At 49.0% G+C, this 18,128-nt stretch overlaps 1 protein-coding gene and 1 non-coding gene across 3 annotated transcripts in view; one reads left to right on the top strand and one right to left on the bottom strand.

Annotated features, from left to right (window-relative positions):
- Oprd1 (opioid receptor, delta 1) overlaps positions 1-16,617 on the top strand; it is a 34,299-nt gene extending 17,682 nt beyond the window's left edge. The window contains exons 2-4 of one of the 2 annotated variants that reach the window (XM_006538628.4): positions 397-639; positions 9,337-9,686; positions 12,737-16,617. In XM_006538628.4, coding sequence (XP_006538691.1) covers positions 560-639; positions 9,337-9,686; positions 12,737-13,278 — 972 coding nt within the window. In that variant the 5' untranslated portion in view covers positions 397-559 and the 3' untranslated portion in view covers positions 13,279-16,617. The remainder of the gene's footprint in view (positions 1-396; positions 640-9,336; positions 9,687-12,736) is intronic. The other variant, NM_013622.3, reaches the window with a different exon arrangement.
- Positions 1,475-1,546, bottom strand: n-TAcgc3. The gene has a single exon. It is a non-coding gene; the product is annotated as a tRNA-Ala (tRNA).
- Positions 16,618-18,128: the final 1,511 nt, after the last annotated feature.

Here is an 18,128-nt window from a genome sequence, read left to right as displayed (position 1 = left end):
CTTGAAGTTTGGTCCCGGCCTTATAATCAGGTACTCACACCTCAGGCTCCTTCGCTCCATCTACAAATGCCCTTTCCCCAGTAATCTCACATTGCAGGGGACACTCCTGCAATGGGGGAGCGACCACCTCAGTCCTCAGCCCGTATCATGAAGGGGCAGGGAGCAGGGAATTTCTGAACTTTTAAGTCTAAATTTAGACTGAGATCCCATGATTCCACGAGGAGAGCCAGACAGAGTGTTGGCAGGTGGGAGAGAGGTTGCTTGCTTGTTTTCCTTCTTCTGTGGTACCTGGGGAGGGGCACTCAGGCTCGGGGGAGGGGGGGCTGCCTTTGAGAGATACAATTGGGAGGTCATAAGAGAGAACTAACTTGCATGCTTTGTGACGTGTCCTGACAGTGGGATGAAGTCTTCCTCCAACCCAGACCGCCTTCCTAGACAGAACTTGTCCGGAGTATCTGCTATTCTCACTTTGAATATTCCTCCGGCTTTGAAGCTCCAGACGTCATATCCCAAGACACTCATCAGTTAGTTGTGCCTGCAGAGGATTGATCACAGTGTTATGTATGGCAGCAGGAGAGTGGAAAGGGCCTTCATGTCCTTCATGGAGGATTTCCAGTTGACTTTACTCCAGACTCCTAGGTGAGAGCAGCTTCTCCCAGTCTAGTACGTCTGTCTGTCTGTCTGTCTGTCTGTCTGTCAGTCTGCATTTACTGAGACAGGATCTTCTGCATCTCATCATCTTCAGATCCTGCCCCATGTGTCTGATCTTGAACTCCTGGTTTTTTGGTTTTTTTTTTTTTTTTTTTTTTGCCTCTGCCTCCTGAGTGCTGAGACGATAGGCCTGCACCACCACATGTGGCTTATTCAGTCTCAGGCAAACACTCTCACAGCCTACACCTTTCTGAGACAGGGTCTCGCTATGCTGCCTCACTGAGGCCTTGAACTCATGATCTTCTTCCTTCAGTTCAGGTTGTTGGGGTTATAAGCCTGTACTGCCAGGCATGGACCACTGTTTTTCGTATGGTCCTTGAGCTAAAATTTTCTATTTTTATGTCTTCACATAAATGGGTAAGAGCACTGACTGCTCTTCTGAAGGTCCTGAGGTTCAAATCCCAGCAACCACATGATGGCTCACAACCATCTGTAATGGGATCTGATGCTCTCTTTTGATGGGTCTGAAGTCAGTATAATAATAAATAAATCTTTAAAAGAAAGAAAGAAAGAAAGAAAGAAAGAAAGAAAGAAAGAAAGGAAGGAAGGAAGGAAGGAAGAAAGAAAGAAAGAAAGAAAGAAAGAAAGAAAGAAAGAAAGAAAGAAAGAAAGAGAGAGAGAGAGAGAGAGAAAGAGAGAAAGGAAGAGAGAAAGAAAGAGAACCTGCGTCCTCTGGAAGAGTAGTCAGTGCTCTAACTGCTGAGCCATCTCGCCAGCCCCAGAAATAATAGAATAAATACAGAGTAAGCTTTTAAAACACTACTTCCCTGACTAGGATTCAAACCTGGGCCACGGCGGTGCGAGCACCGAATCCTAACCACTAGACTACCAGGGAGTGACCAGGTTCTATTCCTAATCCGTGTCTGTAACTCCAGATCTGGAAATGTGATGGCCTTTTCTTGGACTCCTCAGGTACCAGACACATAAGTGGTACACAGACAGACATGCAGGCAAAAAACACTCATACACTTAAAAAAACAATAGAATAATATAGTCCAGAGACCTTGTGGACTCTCAGTAGTGACTATTATTTATCTAATATTTACTCTCTGGCCCTGTGCAAAAAAAGCTTGCCGTAAAGCAGCCATCAAAAACTATATTAATTTGTGTATGAATACAGAAAAATGGCCACAGCATTTTGCTAAAAGATGGTGACAGTCTTCGAACATGCTCCCTTGCACGGAACATGGCATTAGCATGTTGGCACCGTACCCGCAATGATGATCTTTCAGTGCTGACACTGATTTTCATACCTGCCGCCATTCTGTGTTTGAATATTCTCCGGTAAATAGCCGTTACATTGCAGAGTTGAAAGACGTTTAGAAGGAATATTAATTGTAAATACTTCACTGATCTACAGTGGGTCTGGTTGGGGACCAAAGCTATTTTTTCGTGCAGGCTGAAGCCACCATGTCAAGTTTGTCTCCTGAGGTCCCACAAGGTCAACTGGGCTGTCACTGCCGCAACCACCACAGCAGCCGCAGCAGCGGCTGTTGATTTTAGGTCTCACGCCCCTGTTTTGGAGAAAAACAACATCATTACCACCTCCATTTAGTTAAAATCAAATTAGCTCCCTTGGATAAATGAGCGAAGATTTCTCTCACCACCTGCAGGGCTGATTCACTTCAGACTCAGGGCAAAGAGGATCAGGCCCTGGCATCCTTCCGGGGACCTGGCCAAGAGGACGGAGGAGGGAGGGATGATAAAGAACAGATGCCCTGATTTGAGCCCTTCAGTCTGTGGCTCCTTACTTCTGAAGATTAGGGTACCTTGATACCATCCACTGGCACCCATCAATGTGCCCCCTCTACCTGTCCTTACCCAGACAGCTGGGAGTGGGAGAGAAAAGGTCACGGTCCCTTCCTGATGTGGAAGGCAGACATCTTTATATACATCCATTCCAGACGCGTCCTGGGTACCTGCTCTGTGCTTGTTTCTGCTGTCGGTGCCAGGCTTTTAGGGGAGCGAGACAAATGCCATCCTTGCTCTCGGGCTCTTGTATTTGTCCAGGAGTGTGTGAGGGACACACTCAGCCCACAGCACGTGCAGGGGAGAAGCTAAAGCCCGAGTCCAGAGGAAATGCCGGCTTTCAGGGCAGACCACTCGGATCTCACCATGACTGCAATCTCAACAAGTTCATTACCACACTTGATAAATTGAGGTCTATAATTGTTATCTACCCCATGGTGTGTTGTGGAGATTAAATGATGTAAATGGCTATTCTGTGTGCCTGCACACAGTAAATGTCCAATAGATGTTTATTATCCGTGGAAACAAACTGAAGCAGAGGCAACTCTGGCTGTCCAGAAAGCCTAGACAGAGGTGAGCGTTTTTGTTATGAGTGAGCCTTTTCCACCTTGCCCCCTGGGCCTGTCGTTATGCCTGTGATGTTATTAATAAGTCTGGTCATACCCAAACCATGAGCAGGCTGTCTCCCTATCACCCAGAGGGACTTGGAACATGTAAAAACCAGCTGAATGCTGTGGCCTCCTGTCTGGACCCATCACCAGGGCAGGAGGAGTCCAGGTGACAAACTGAACAGCAGGGGACAGTAATGGAGCCATGGGGCAGTAGCTCTGAGCTCTGGGAGCTGTATAGGTCTGAGTCTGAATTAATTCTGTCATTATCTCCTTCCCTGATCTGTAGAAAGAGACATTTCTTTCTTTCCTTTTTCCCTCCACCCCCTTTGGACAGGGTTTTACTCTATCGCCAAGGCTGGCCTTGAACTCTTGGCAATCCTCCTGCTTCAGTCATCCAAGTGCTGGAATTATAGGCATGCACTACCAACCCAGTAGAATGGGATCAACTCACAGTTGTGGTAAAGATGAGCAGAGACAAGGCTTTTTGTATAGGGCCTGGATCATGAAAGGAAAGATGCTCCAAGAATTGTATGTATGTATGTATGTATGTATGTATGTATGTATGTATGTATGTATGTATTTATTTATGTAGAGACAAGATCTTGCTAATGTATCCTTGGCTCACCTGGAGCTTGCTTTGTAGATCAGACTGCTCTCAAATTCATTGAGACTACCTGCTTCTCCCTCTGAAATGCTAGGATCAAAGGAATGCACTACCACGGCCCAGTCATTCCAAGAAAGTGCTTCAAGAAAGTGCAGGGCAAAGGTAGCACATGCCTTTAATCCCAGCACTTGGAAGGCAGAGGCAGGCAGATTTCTGAGTTCGAGGCCAGCCAGGGCTACACAGAGAAACCCTGTCTCAAAAAACAAACAAACAAACAGGACAGCAAATAAGCAACTAAGTAGTCAGACTAGCTCCAAGAATACCTTGTACAAAGGAGGGAAAGTTCTGACTATCTCTGGGCTCCCAGGATCAAGCGCTCTGAATTTGCCCGAGGAGCAAATCCTTTAGATTCAGTGTACGTGAGGGCAGGTTTGAGCTGAGGAAACCCCATTCCAGAGCCCGGGGACCTCGTATGGATTCATCATGGTTCTGGTTGTGCAGCCGAGCGGATCCTCTCTCAGAGCACACCCGATCTCCATCCAAGGAAGAAAACTGAGCACGAGTGGTACTCACCATCCGGAATCAGGGCTGGTCCAGAAGAAGACCTCGTGAGTCTGGGGCTCAGAAGAGAAGGTTCTATAGGTCTCTCCCCTCCACTTGCTGTGCAAACTTTTGCTCATCAGGATCCTGGCTACAGAGCTGGGGACGGGGCTTCTGGGACCCTCTCGTTTTCTGCTTGAGTGTTTGTTGTGCTCCTTTCTGTATTGGTTGACTCTGTGTCAAAGGGCCTCCAGGGAAAAGCCCTGATCCCTAACAGATTGGAGGGATAATCAGGAGCCTGTGCAGGGTGTGGAGGTGGAGGTGGGGCTGAGGGTCTCATGATTACCTCAGACGACGGTCATCCTTCTATCTCATCAGTCCCACCCCTTGCTCTGCTCAGCTTGTTACATCTCTTCTCAGTCACTTCAAACCTTCTAAAATGTGTGTTGGCCTCTTCTAGAGAAGAAAAACTAAAGCGAAGAAGTGAGGTGACTTTTCCTGATCGTGTGGCTAGAAGGCATATCCAGAGGGCAGTCTAGCAGTCTAGTACCAGCACCTGGTGGCCACTTTGGCACACCACCCCCTCCTGTCCCGTATTATAAACTCAAGTTTGTCTATTTATCTACCTGGGTTAAAAAAAAAAAAGAAAAAGGATTTATTTTCATTTCTGTGCAGGTGTATATATGCTACAGAATACAGTGCCGGAGGAGGCCATAAGAGGGCGCCAGATCCCCTAGAGCTGGAGTTTGAGGCAACTTCGAGGCTTGGGGACTGGACTTGGGTCTGAGCCAGCTCCCCAGCCTTTCCCATGTGGCTTCAAGGGCTCTGGTCAGGGATAAAAGAGTAATAAAAAAATAAATAAAAGGAAAAATAAAAGGAGAAGCTGGGTGGTAGCGGTGCACACCTTTAATCCCAGCACTCAGGAGGCAGAGGCAGGCAGATTTCTGAGGCCAGCCTGGTCTACAGAGTGAGTTCCAGGGCAGCTGGGGCTACACAGAGAAACCTTATCTCGAAAAACAAAACAAAATTAAAACTCTGGTATTTTTCCTTTGAGACAGGTCTCCTGTAGCCCAGGTTGGCCTCATCCTCACTATATAGCAGAGGATGACCCTGAACTGATCTTTCTGCCTCTACTTCCTAAATATAAGTATTACAGTCACATGCTTCTGTACGCAGCTCTAGAAATGGTTTATTTACATGTTCTCCGTGTGAAAGTCCCTTATAGAAAATCCCCGCCTCCACCAACTAGTTGTCAGGACCCTCACGTACACAGCTGTCAGCTCATTATTCAGGCCTTACCTTAAAGACTGAACTTTGGTCACATCTCACGTCTTTATACGTGATACGTGATAGAAGGGACTCTCTAAGATAAAAGAGAGCGGCCAGAGCAGTCGAGATAGGTGATGACAATGAAGAGCAGAAGAAAATATAAAAAACAAACGTGACCAGTGTCCTCAAAGTCGGGAGTGGACACTGGAACCATGGAAAAGAAGCCGTGGCTTTCAGAGAAGGATGCGTGGGAGAAGAAAAATATGTGTACATAGAAACAAGCAAATGAGAAAGTGTGGGGGGGTATTTAAAGGGGTGGATATTGGAGGCGAGGAATGGAGGCTCACACCTATAATCCCAGAACTCAGAAAATGGGGTCAGGGGGGTCAGGGGTTCAAGGTCACCCTCAGTTACATCGAGTCCCACCCAGCCGAGACCAAGATGTGCTTTCAGAAATTCAAACCAATCAAAGAGCGTGCGGGAGCTAGACCAAGTTCCCCTCTGCTCCCACATTTGTAGCAGATGTGCAGCTTGGTCCTCATGTTGGTCCCCTAACAGTTGGGGTGGGGGCTGTCTCTGACTCTGTTTTCTGTCTTTGAATCTTCTTCCCCTACCTAGATTGCCTGGTTGGGCCTCGGTGGGAGAGGAGGTGCTTAGTCCTGCTGGGACTAGATGTCCCAGGGTGGGGTGATACCCAAGGGGGGGGCGCCCCTTCTCCTCAAAGAAGGGGAGGGACAGTAGGGGTAGGAGTTTGTAAGGGTGGAACTGAGAGGAGAGGAGGGAGGGGGCTGTGATTGGGATGTAAAATGAATAAAAATAAATAAATTATGGAAAGAAAAGAAGTCCATGAGAGCTCACGAGTCCTGGAATAAGGCATCACTGTGACACATGTCGAAGGGAACCCACTGCTTGTGGAACAAGATGGTCACAAAGTCCTCTAACTCGGAGAGCATACAGGGGGCCAGAGTCCTGGGAGAAGGCGAGTTCCCTCAGTGAGGACATGAGGCAGTGGCATGTGCTAGAGACACAGAAGCAGACTGAGAGAAGGTGATGGAAGAGGGCCTCTTGGAAGAGATGTGGCTTGGTTAAGTGACCCGCAAATCTTGGCAAATTTGGGGCTTGAGGGTGGCAGTAGGTCCCAAAGTTCTGAGGAGGGCTGGGCTTCACGTGTTTAAGGAATGGCAGAAAGGCCAGGTACGGTGAAGGACATTAGTTGAAGAGTAGGTTTGAAGAGCCTGGATCCCAGAGGTGGTTGGAGTCAACTTAGGCAACACAGAGGGTGCTTCGGAGAGGCCCTGGGGGCTGAGAGCAGAATAGGAGCGAGGTTTGTCTTGCAGCTGGAGCCCAGGGGACCTGAGGAGGCCATCAGGGCAGGGTGTGGCCATGGAGGGCAGGAGAGCCCCTCAGCCCAACAGGGACGGACCCCAGAAGCCTCGGCTCCCACTCAGCAGCAGCCCAGCTCCCTCCTGGGATGCAAGGAGCTGTCACAAATCAAAATAGCAGGCAAAGAACAGCCTGGAATTGTTCTGTGTAAGAGCAGAGAAATTAGACTAGTCAGCTGTGGGCTCGAGACCGCCTCCCACACAGCTGCAATCCACACCCCGCTGAAGATGCACTTCCCGAGACTCGCAATTCCGGAGCAAAAAGCAAAACTTTTGCTCCTAGTTATTTTGGGAGGGAGCGGGACAGATGCTGGTCTTGAAGGACAATGAGGGAGTCTTCTTCTTCCCTCTCTTCTTCTTCCTCTTCTTCCTCCTCCTCCTCCTCTTCTTCTTCCTCCTCCTCCTCCTCTTCCTCTTCCTCCTCCTCCTCTTCCTCTTCCTTTTCTTCCTTCTCCTCTTCCTCCTCCTTCTCCTCTTTTCTAACAAACAAAACCAACCACAAAAAACCCAAACCTCTGATCCATCCTGGAGGAAAAAAACGTTAACAGATAGTTTGGCCAGCTGGGCTTTGTGGGAGCATGCATGCCTTTAATCCCAGCACCTAGGAGGCAAAGATAGGCAGGTTTCTGTTAGAGATTAGTCTGGTCTACATAAAGAGTTCTAGGACAGCCAGGGCTATGTAGAAGGATTCTTTTTCAAAAACAAAGAGTTCCCCGTTACCTTTGGAAGTATGATGAGCTGGAATTACAGGTGTGTACCAACATACCCAAGGATTTATTTTTTTGTCTTTCCAAGACAGGGTCTCAAGATGAAGCTGAGGCTAGACTCAAATTTGTAATGCTCCTGTTTCAGCTTCCTGAGTGCTAGGTTAATGATAATGGGTGCACACTTTCCCTTCCACACCCTACAGTTGGTCTCTGCTTTCAGAAAGTCACTTTCTCCACTCTTAGAGCTCTCCAGCTATAACCTGATACACCAGGAATTCCTCCTGCCCGCCTGCCCTTCTCTGGCCTCTGGTTGGTTGGTTGGTTTGGTTATTTAATTGCTTTTTATTTGGATTTATTTTATTTTGTGTGTATGAGGGCTTTGCCTGCATGTATATCTATTCACTATATGGATTTGTGGTACGTGTGGAAGTAGTGAGCCTCCATACAAGTGCTGGGAATTGAACCCAGGTCCTTTTGCAAGAACAACAAGCACTCTTAACCACCAAGCCACTTCTCCAGCCCCGTAAGCATCAGGCTTGTTTGGGTTTTTTTTGTTTTTGTTTTTGTTTGTTTGTTTGTTTGTTTGTTTTGAGCCAGGGTTTCTCTGTGTAACAGCCTTGACTGTCCTGGAACTCACTTTATAGACCAGACTGGCCTCTTCTTACCAGTCTAGGATGTGAGAAAGAACCTTACCCTGCCCCAGTCTTTATGATGAAGACTCTGCTCTGGGACAGTCGCCTCCATACCTAAGTCCCTGCTTAGCCCAGGCCCCGTACAGAAGGGACTATGGCTATATGTGCTAGCCACACAAGCTGCTCTATGGATGGCTGTGTGCAGTACAGAGCGTGGAGAATGCTGGGAGTGTTAGGGACAGTTTGGTTGCATGCATCTAGCCCGGTACCCGGGCTCATACCCTAAGTGTGACTGTGAAAGTGGCTTACCTTCCTCACAGCATGGGGACAGGAAGGGGAAGGAACCATGGCTTTCACAGAGGGATGGCTCTAGTTGTATGGGGGTGAGGAGACCTGGATGGACCCAAACATGACCAGAACCCAACCCCTGGGCTACCGCAGAGGACACTTCAGAAGGTGTAAGGTCCCAGCAGAGCCTGTCACTCAGAGCAGAGCTGACCAATCATATTCTCCAAAGGCCAGGTAAACGGTCTAGTTCCCAATTTCATTCTGTAGAGATGAAATATGATCATCTCAGGCAGGTGAGAATGGACACCCACAAGTTGTCTCTGACCTCCTCTAGGCAAGCCTTCTGGCAACTGAACTACACACTGCCTTTGTCCTGTGTGTTAGAGAATCACTGGGCCCAGGGCTACATTGTATATGATTCTTTCTTTTCTACCTTTTTCTTTTTTTGGACAAGATGTCACTATGTAGCAGTTATATAGCTAAGGCTGGCCTTAAATTCATGATCTTCCTGCTTCTGCCTCCCTGGTGCTGGACTCCCAGGCGCCAGAGATCCTTCCCCCTTCAGGGAGCAGAAGTAGTGGCCGATTGGGTCATTCAGGGATCCAATCCCACCTTGGCTCCCAATCTTTTTAGTTTGTTTTGTTCTTTTGAGAAAAGGCCTCATGTAGCCCAGGCTGGTCCTGAATTCCTGGTCTTCCTAGGTTAGCCTTCTGAGGGCTGGGATTGCAGGCATGTGACACCACATTGGTCCTTTGTCGATCTTTGAGCAAGTCCCTTCACTCCCCCAGTTTGATGGAAGCTGAAATCAATCCAGTGGTAGTTACCTGTGCTCTTCCTTCCAAGGTACACCAAATTGAAGACCGCCACCAACATCTACATCTTCAATCTGGCTTTGGCTGATGCGCTGGCCACCAGCACGCTGCCCTTCCAGAGCGCCAAGTACTTGATGGAAACGTGGCCGTTTGGCGAGCTGCTGTGCAAGGCTGTGCTCTCCATTGACTACTACAACATGTTCACTAGCATCTTCACCCTCACCATGATGAGCGTGGACCGCTACATTGCTGTCTGCCATCCTGTCAAAGCCCTGGACTTCCGGACACCAGCCAAGGCCAAGCTGATCAATATATGCATCTGGGTCTTGGCTTCAGGTGTCGGGGTCCCCATCATGGTCATGGCAGTGACCCAACCCCGGGGTGAGTGAGAGAGGGGGCTGCAGCGGGGGTCTCTGACCACAGGAGGGCCTGGCCACCTGGGGGCCTCTGTGGATTTTCAAAGCATTTATTTGGGCAAGTGGGAGTGGTTTCCAGTGGTGGTGTGGGTTTCAGGGACAGTGAAAGGTGAGGGTTGGCCAGTAGGGTGGAAAGTCAGCCAGTGGGGGGTGTGGGTGGCCGACTCTCATGTAGGTGAATGATTGGTTGAAAGGCTGCTGGCCAAAAGGAATTTATAATAAGATTGTGAACTGGCTGGCCAGGACCGTGTAGATTACAGGGAGATGGATAAATGGCCAAGGTGTGATTGCCATGGTCCCATCCCCAACTCCCCTTTATCCCACTTTGAAAACCACTGGAGGGGCTGGAAAGATGGTCCAGTGGTTAAGAGCACATGCTGCTCTTCCTGAGGATGCAATTATGTTGGTAGAGAGCTTACCCAGCATGCACAGAGCCCTGGGACCAATCCCCAGCACTTCATAAATCAGGTGTGCAAGAGGATAAGCCCTGCAAGAGAATCGGGAGTTCAGGGCTAGCTTTAGTGTGGTAATAAGTTTGAGGCCATGAACCATAAAACCATGTCTCAAAAACAAAGAAAGAAAAATAAGAAGAAATAAATACCATTGGCCAAATGACCAAATCGAGGTCCAGAAAATAGCCTGAGGGGAATGGCAGACTCCTGCATTTCCCAGGACATCTTTATTAGTCACTAAAGCTGCGAAACCAAACATTCTCAGAGTTCAGGGTCTTATAATAAAAGTTTATTTCTCGGGCCACTACAATCTATTGGGTAGGAGAGTAGTTTATGGGTACCAGGCTCCCAGAGGAGGTGCCCCCAAATCATCCACTGTTGGCATCTGGCCAGCACATAAACACAGAAAGGAAGTTGGGAGAAATCATAACCACTTTTCAGTGTTATTGCTTCTCCCTTCCTAGTGTCAGCTGTTCACATGACCCCATCTTGATGTAAAGAAGTGTGGAAGGAAGTGTGCCTGCCTATACTTTAGTAACCAAGGAGACTCGGGCAGGAGGATCTTGACTTCAAGGCCACTTTATATTATATACTCAGGTCTTATCAAAAGAAAAATAGAAAACAGAATCAAGTCAGGTGGTTAAGTTCCAGCCTCACTGGCAGGAACTTGGCCTTCGACCCAAGGCTCCTGCCCTTAGGTCTCGCCTTCCTTTTGGCCCCTGGGTAGAAGTCTGTAAAGGCTTGATGCTCTGGGTAGCAAAGGGGAAGATGATGAAGGAGACCTCTTACACACTTTGACCCTCAAGTGAAGACCCGCAGGGCCATTATACAGCCTTTGAGCAATGGGTTTTGACTGGCAGCAGGGCTCCATAGCCTTGGGTTTAGGAGTCAGTAACTGCTGGGAGCTGAGTCAAGTGAGTCTCCTCCCTCCTCCCTCTCTGAGCACCACCACCCATAAGCACACTGATCCTCCATCATCCCCAGGGGTCCTGCCAGCTTGAACTACCCTAAATGTTTTGTGGGTCTCCAGCCCCTTTCTCATGACTCGTAGGCTGCAAGTCTACTGTGTGGCTCCTAGAGATCTTGAGCATCCCTGGGCCAGCTCCCAGCCGGCATCAGAGCCCTACAATGTCCTCTGAGATGCTCTTCTGGTCCAAGCTCTTCTTCCTTTTCCTACAGGGTTGGCTGTTGGGAAGGGCTTTGGTTTTTTTACTTTACTTTTGGATATAGTCTCAACATGTAATTTTGTCTAGCCTTACACTTAAGAATCTCCTACCTTTGTCTCCTGAGTGATGGGATTATAGATGTGTGCCACCTCACCTGGTCCAAAGTTGTTCTCTACATTAACTGATATCGGCCTGAGATGCAGGCCCTAGCCCTGACCTCTAGGCTCCAATATGTATCTGCTTCTCTTTCCTGTGAGTACGTCAACCGTTTGAGCCCCACTGAGCTAAACACCTTATGTATCTGAGTCTATTTCACAACTGTCTTAAGAAATGTCCTTCGGGCAGGTAGGGCTGGCTACATGGCTCAGACGTGCTTGCCACCAAGCCTGACAGTCTTGAGTTTGATCTCTGGAACAGGAATGGTTGGAGGAGAGAATGGACAACTGTATATTGTCCTTTAACCTTCACATGCATGTGTGGTACACACACACAGACAGACAGACAGACACAGACAGATAGACAGACAGACAGACAGACAGACACACACACACACACTCGACAAATCTAAATGTAACTAAAGAAACGTGGTTAGACTATTAGCCTCACCATAAGGAAATTTGAAGATGGTAATTTGCCCAAGACCACACACTTGGGCTGGAGTCAGACTTTCTCCTTCTCCTCTTCTTCCTTCTCGTTCTCCTTCTCCTCCTCTTCCTCCTCCTCTCCTTCCTTCTTCTTTCTTACCTCCTCTTCTCCTTCTCCTCTTCTTCCTCCTCTTCCTCCTCCTTCCTCCCCCTCCTCCTTGCTCCTCCTCCTTCCTCCTCTTCCTCCTTCCTCCCCCTCCTCCTCCTCCTCCTCCCCCTCCTCCTCCTTCTCCTAGCCTAGAAGTTAATGTAGTCAAAGATGACCTTGAACTTCTGCTCCTCCTTGCCTCCATCTCTGGAGTGCTTAGGGTACATGTGCCATCAGGCCCAGGTTTATACAGTACTGAGAATTGAACACAGGGACACTCTATCTGACACTCTGGCGATATTTAAATTATATTGACAGCCCTAGTCCACTGTTTAAATCAATCGATCCACTGGAGCAATTCTAGAAATGGGTGGGGGGTCTGTTGAGTTTACACACAATGACTGCCATTACCGGGTCAGGATAAATTATTACTGCCATTCATGGACATAAAGGCTTACAAAGGACCTGCGAGAGGACACAGAAGGGGACCTCCCAGATGAGGACCAATTCTGGGGTCTTTAAGCATAAGACGGAGTTCACCAAGTAAAGGGACATATTAGACATCAGAATCTCAACCCAGCTAGTCATTTTGAAAGAGGACAAGCAGACAGCGCCCCTTAGCCACACAGACCTCTGATCCCCGTCTTTTGTTTCCCCGGACTCAGATGGTGCAGTGGTATGCATGCTCCAGTTCCCCAGTCCCAGCTGGTACTGGGACACTGTGACCAAGATCTGCGTGTTCCTCTTTGCCTTCGTGGTGCCGATCCTCATCATCACGGTGTGCTATGGCCTCATGCTACTGCGCCTGCGCAGCGTGCGTCTGCTGTCCGGTTCCAAGGAGAAGGACCGCAGCCTGCGGCGCATCACGCGCATGGTGCTGGTGGTGGTGGGCGCCTTCGTGGTGTGCTGGGCGCCCATCCACATCTTCGTCATCGTCTGGACGCTGGTGGACATCAATCGGCGCGACCCACTTGTGGTGGCCGCACTGCACCTGTGCATTGCGCTGGGCTACGCCAACAGCAGCCTCAACCCGGTTCTCTACGCCTTCCTGGACGAGAACTTCAAGCGCTGCTTCCGCCAGCTCTGTCGCACGCCCTGCGGCCGCCAAGAACCCGGCAGTCTCCGTCGTCCCCGCCAGGCCACCACGCGTGAGCGTGTCACTGCCTGCACCCCCTCCGACGGCCCGGGCGGTGGCGCTGCCGCCTGACCTACCCGACCTTCCCCTTAAACGCCCCTCCCAAGTGAAGTGATCCAGAGGCCACACCGAGCTCCCTGGGAGGCTGTGGCCACCACCAGGACAGCTAGAATTGGGCCTGCACAGAGGGGAGGCCTCCTGTGGGGACGGGGCCTGAGGGATCAAAGGCTCCAGGTTGGAACGGTGGGGGTGAGGAAGCAGAGCTGGTGATTCCTAAACTGTATCCATTAGTAAGGCCTCTCCAATGGGACAGAGCCTCCGCCTTGAGATAACATCGGGTTCTGGCCTTTTTGAACACCCAGCTCCAGTCCAAGACCCAAGGATTCCAGCTCCAGGAACCAGGAGGGGCAGTGATGGGGTCGATGATTTGGTTTGGCTGAGAGTCCCAGCATTTGTGTTATGGGGAGGATCTCTCATCTTAGAGAAGATAAGGGGACAGGGCATTCAGGCAAGGCAGCTTGGGGTTTGGTCAGGAGATAAGCGCCCCCTTCCCTTGGGGGGAGGATAAGTGGGGGATGGTCAACGTTGGAGAAGAGTCAAAGTTCTCACCACCTTTCTAACTACTCAGCTAAACTCGTTGAGGCTAGGGCCAACGTGACTTCTCTGTAGAGAGGATACAAGCCGGGCCTGATGGGGCAGGCCTGTGTAATCCCAGTCATAGTGGAGGCTGAGGCTGGAAAATTAAGGACCAACAGCCTGGGCAATTTAGTGTCTCAAAATAAAATGTAAAGAGGGCTGGGAATGTAGCTCAGTGGTAGGGTGTTTGTGTGAGGCTCTGGGATCAATAAGACAAAACAACCAACCAACCAAAAACCTTCCAAACAACAAAACCAACCCTCAAACCAAAAAACTATGTGGGTGTCTCTGAGTCTGGTTTGAAGAGAACCCGCAGCCCTGTATCCCTGTGGGGCTGTGGACAGTGGGCAGAAGCAGAGGCTCCCTGGATCCTGAACAAGGGCCCCAAAAGCAAGTTCTAAAGGGACCCCTGAAACCGAGTAAGCCTTTGTGTCAAGAAGTGGGAGTAGAACCAGAAAGGTGGCTGAGTGATTAAGGGCACGTGACTCTCTTGCAGAGGACATAGGTTCGATTCCCAGCACCCACATAGTGGCTCACAGCCATCTGTAACCCCAGTCGCAGTCAATCTAATGCTTTCCAACAACTGTGGGCACCAGACATGAACATGGTACACATACATACATATATACATACATACAGGTGAAACACTCAGACACATAAAATAAATCTTCTTTTAAAAGTGGTGGCACATGCCTTTAATCCCAGCACCTGGGAGGCAGAGGCCAGCCTGGTCTACATAGTGAGTTCCAGGATGCTCAGGGCTACATGGTGAGACCCTGTCTCAATAAAAGTGTGTGTTGTAGGGAGAGTAAATCGTGAGGCAGGGGGCTGAGGCCTCTGCTTACAGGTTAAATCCTGAAGCCTGAACATGGATGCTTTTGGGGTTCCTGGGGTACTAGTGTATGTGGCTCAGTACCAGAGCACCGAGACCCTTTGTTTGAGCCCCCCCGTATGTGGTAACATGAATAAGGATTCTCACCAAATACTTGGACCCTTGATAAGAACCCGGAAGAAGACTCTTGCCCCTTCTCCCAGCGTCTGGCTGTCCATCAGATGCCTGGTGTCCATGACTCCCAGGGACTGGAACTGCCCCAGTCGGACTCTGCTTTGAAGGGATTGAGGGAAGAAGGGCTTTTATAGCAGTGATGTCGGTGTGGCCCTTTGCTCTCTCCCATTTCTCCTGAGTCCCTCATTTGCTCTCGCTGCAGAGGGTGGCCCAGAAACTGATCCAGGCTCTCCTGGATCTCAGCTCCCCTGGATGTCATTGTTTGCCCTGTCCCCGTTCCTCCTCCACTGCCTGAGGGAGCAACCTGCCCCTGACTCCCTATTGAAGCAGTCTGCTGACATCCTTGTAAAAACAAATTTAATTCTCTTCCTTTTTTGGGACAGATGGGAAGAAATTGACGCCTTTGTCTCAAACCAAAAAAGAAAGAAGCAGAGAGACAATATACTTCTTTTCTTTTTGACAGCCATTTCTTTGGAACAAAAGCTGCAGGCTGTCACTCCAGCAGGGACCTAACTGCCTTCCGGGAGGCGGGAGCTAGACTAGTGAGTAGAAAAGGTTCCTTTGATGGACAAAGCATAGTCCTTTTCTCCCTGTGGGGTCCCTAAAAGCTTAGGTCCTTGGGAATCTCTGTAGCCTGGGATACAGAGTGATTGTCACCGCTGACATCAGACCTGCCCAGCCACTGTAGCCTGGAACTTAACCTCTTAGCTGACCTTTACCACCTAAATGGTCACTATGACCATGGAGATTTCTGTAGAGTGTGGTGGTGGTGGTGAGGTGGTCACCAGGCCAAAGACACCCCTAGACACTCACTGGAAAGTCCTGCTACTCTGCTAGGGAGGTAGCAGACAGCAGACTCCTGAAGCAGGTGTCACGGGACTTAGTGCTGTGTGTCCTTGCAAGGACTGTGGCCTTGTGCCCCACCCAGGGCAGAGTTGTGTTAGAGCTGACCCAGCCGGTCCTTTCCTGTAGGGATGAGAACTGACTTGGCCTCATGAGTATAGGTATTGCAGGTGTGATTTCAAAATTGTTTAAACGTTGATTGATTTTGTGTTGGATGGGGCATGCTCCCGCCACTGTGCACATGAGGAGGTCAGGGGAGAGTTTTAATAGAGGTGCTTCTCTTCCTCTGCCTCCTGAGTTCATAGGGGTTGAACTCCAGTCAGCAGGTTTGACAGAAAGGACCTTTATCCACCAACCCCAATTAAAAGAAATTATTTATTTGTTTGCTAATTTGTGTGTGTGTGTGTGTACAGTAACATACCATGGCACCACCACATCCAGCAAGATTTGACCAACTTTTTTCTAACCCTTTCTGATAATGTCCTGGGATCAGCCTCAGCTGATTATATACATACACATATAACATACATACCCAGGTGATTGCATGCCAATGTGACAGATACAGTGACAGAAAGGCCCAGGGGGGATGTCCCAGAAGTACTTTTTCATTAAAAAACCTGTTTGCAGCAATTCTATAAGAGGCGGCAAAGGGCCGGTGGGTTTTAAAGGATGCATAGGAATTGGCTACTGGGGGAGCAGCAGAGTGGGTAGAAAAGTGTGAGCATGTCCAAGACCCAAAAGTTATGAGCAGTAGAGACCCGGAGCTTAACTGAGTACGGTGGTGTACCAGGCCTGGCGCCCATTATCTCAGTTCATCCCCTCAACAGCCCCTGGGCCAAAGTAGCAGTATCCCTGTCTGTCTGTCTGCCTGTCTGTCTGTGTCTGTCTATCATCTATCTATCTATCTATCTATCTATCTATCTATCTATCTATCTATCTATCTATCTATCTATCATCTATTTTTGAGACAATGTCTCACTATGTAATTGTGGTTGACTGGGAACTTGCTATATAGACTATGCTAGTTTTGAACTCAGAGATCAGTCTGCCTCTGCCTCCTGAGTGCTGGGATTAAAGGTGGTGCCATACCTGCCTAGAATCCCCATTTTATTTTAGTAAGTATGTATGCATGCATGTATGTACATGTGTGTGTATATGTATGTATGTATATTTATTTTGGGGGGATAGAGTTTCTTTGTGTAGCCCCGGCTGTCCTGGAACTTGTTCTGTAGACCAGGCTGGCCTCAAATCCACAGAAATCCCCCTGCCTCTGCTTTCTGAGTGCTGAGATTAAAGGTATGTGCCATGCCTGGCTAGTGTCCCCATTTCAGATGGGAAAGCTGAGCTCGGAGGTTAAGCTGCTTTTCCCTGAGTCACAGACCTTGTCGGGAGTGTCAGAACTCCGGACAGAGGAATTTTAGAGGAAATTCCCAGGTCCACGTTTACTGTGAGTTCTGGGCATCAGTGAAGCAGAACGATGTCCCAGCTGTCGCTGGGTTCCTGGGATGAGGCTTTTGAAGACTTAACAAAATAGGAGAAAAGGGCAATTTTCCGTGAACTTTTGTTCCTCCTTAAGTTCTCCAAATCTTTGCCTTTCAAAATGTACTGTGCATTTTGCACGGTGCATTTTTTTTAAAGCTCCAAATTGACAGCGTAATTCTAGACTATCACAGGTCTCTCTTCCTCCCCAAAATTTCCATTCCGTTCTCTCTACGAGGTGGGAGGGAAGATTGTGCCTTTGGTTTAAAAATGCCCTACAGTTTCCAATCTCTTCTTGATGTCCTCGAGCTCCAGATGAATGCTAGAATCTGATGTTGGCTTCCTCTCTCAGATTCTCAGTTTTCCCGTCCTGTAGAGTGGACTTTCTTTGTAGAATGGCTGCGAGGATTAATTAGGTAATGTATGTATAGCCACAGGGCTTGTCACTCAGCAAGTAGCTGTGACTGGAAAATAGCCAGGGTGCAGGGTCAGAGCTGGAGACCCAGAGGGAAATGTGCATTGGCTTCTGGGGTGCACTGAGGAGAGAGGAGTCTGAGAATCTGGCCTGGAGACCTCCGAGACCCCATGGTGAGTGTGTGCGAAGCCACTGGAGCAGCAGGAGGAAGAGGAGAATGTGTTGTCATGGAAACAGGAGGAGGAGGGTGCTCCCAGGGAGAGGGAGTGATGGATAATGTCAAGTTTAATAGAGAGGATGGAGGTGCAGAGGGCAGGAGGGCAATGAGAGCAAACCAGAGACCTCAACTTTAGTCTCCGACATGCCCTGAGAAACCCCAAAACCTGGCTTCAAGTCTCAGCCCTGGAGTTAAATAAACACATGAACTAGCAAAGGATTTGCCTTCACCAAACTTCTGTTTTCTCCTAGATAGAAGATGAGAGAGTGGGTAGTCTCTAATACGATGGCCAACATCTAATCAGGTTCTTGAGTGGATTCATGGCC

This window comes from Mus musculus, chromosome 4 (genome assembly GCF_000001635.26).
Source record: "Mus musculus strain C57BL/6J chromosome 4, GRCm38.p6 C57BL/6J".
NCBI lineage: Eukaryota > Metazoa > Chordata > Mammalia > Rodentia > Muridae > Mus > Mus musculus.
Note: the sequence above shows the minus strand (reverse complement) of the source record. Positions and strands in the feature narration are given on the sequence as shown.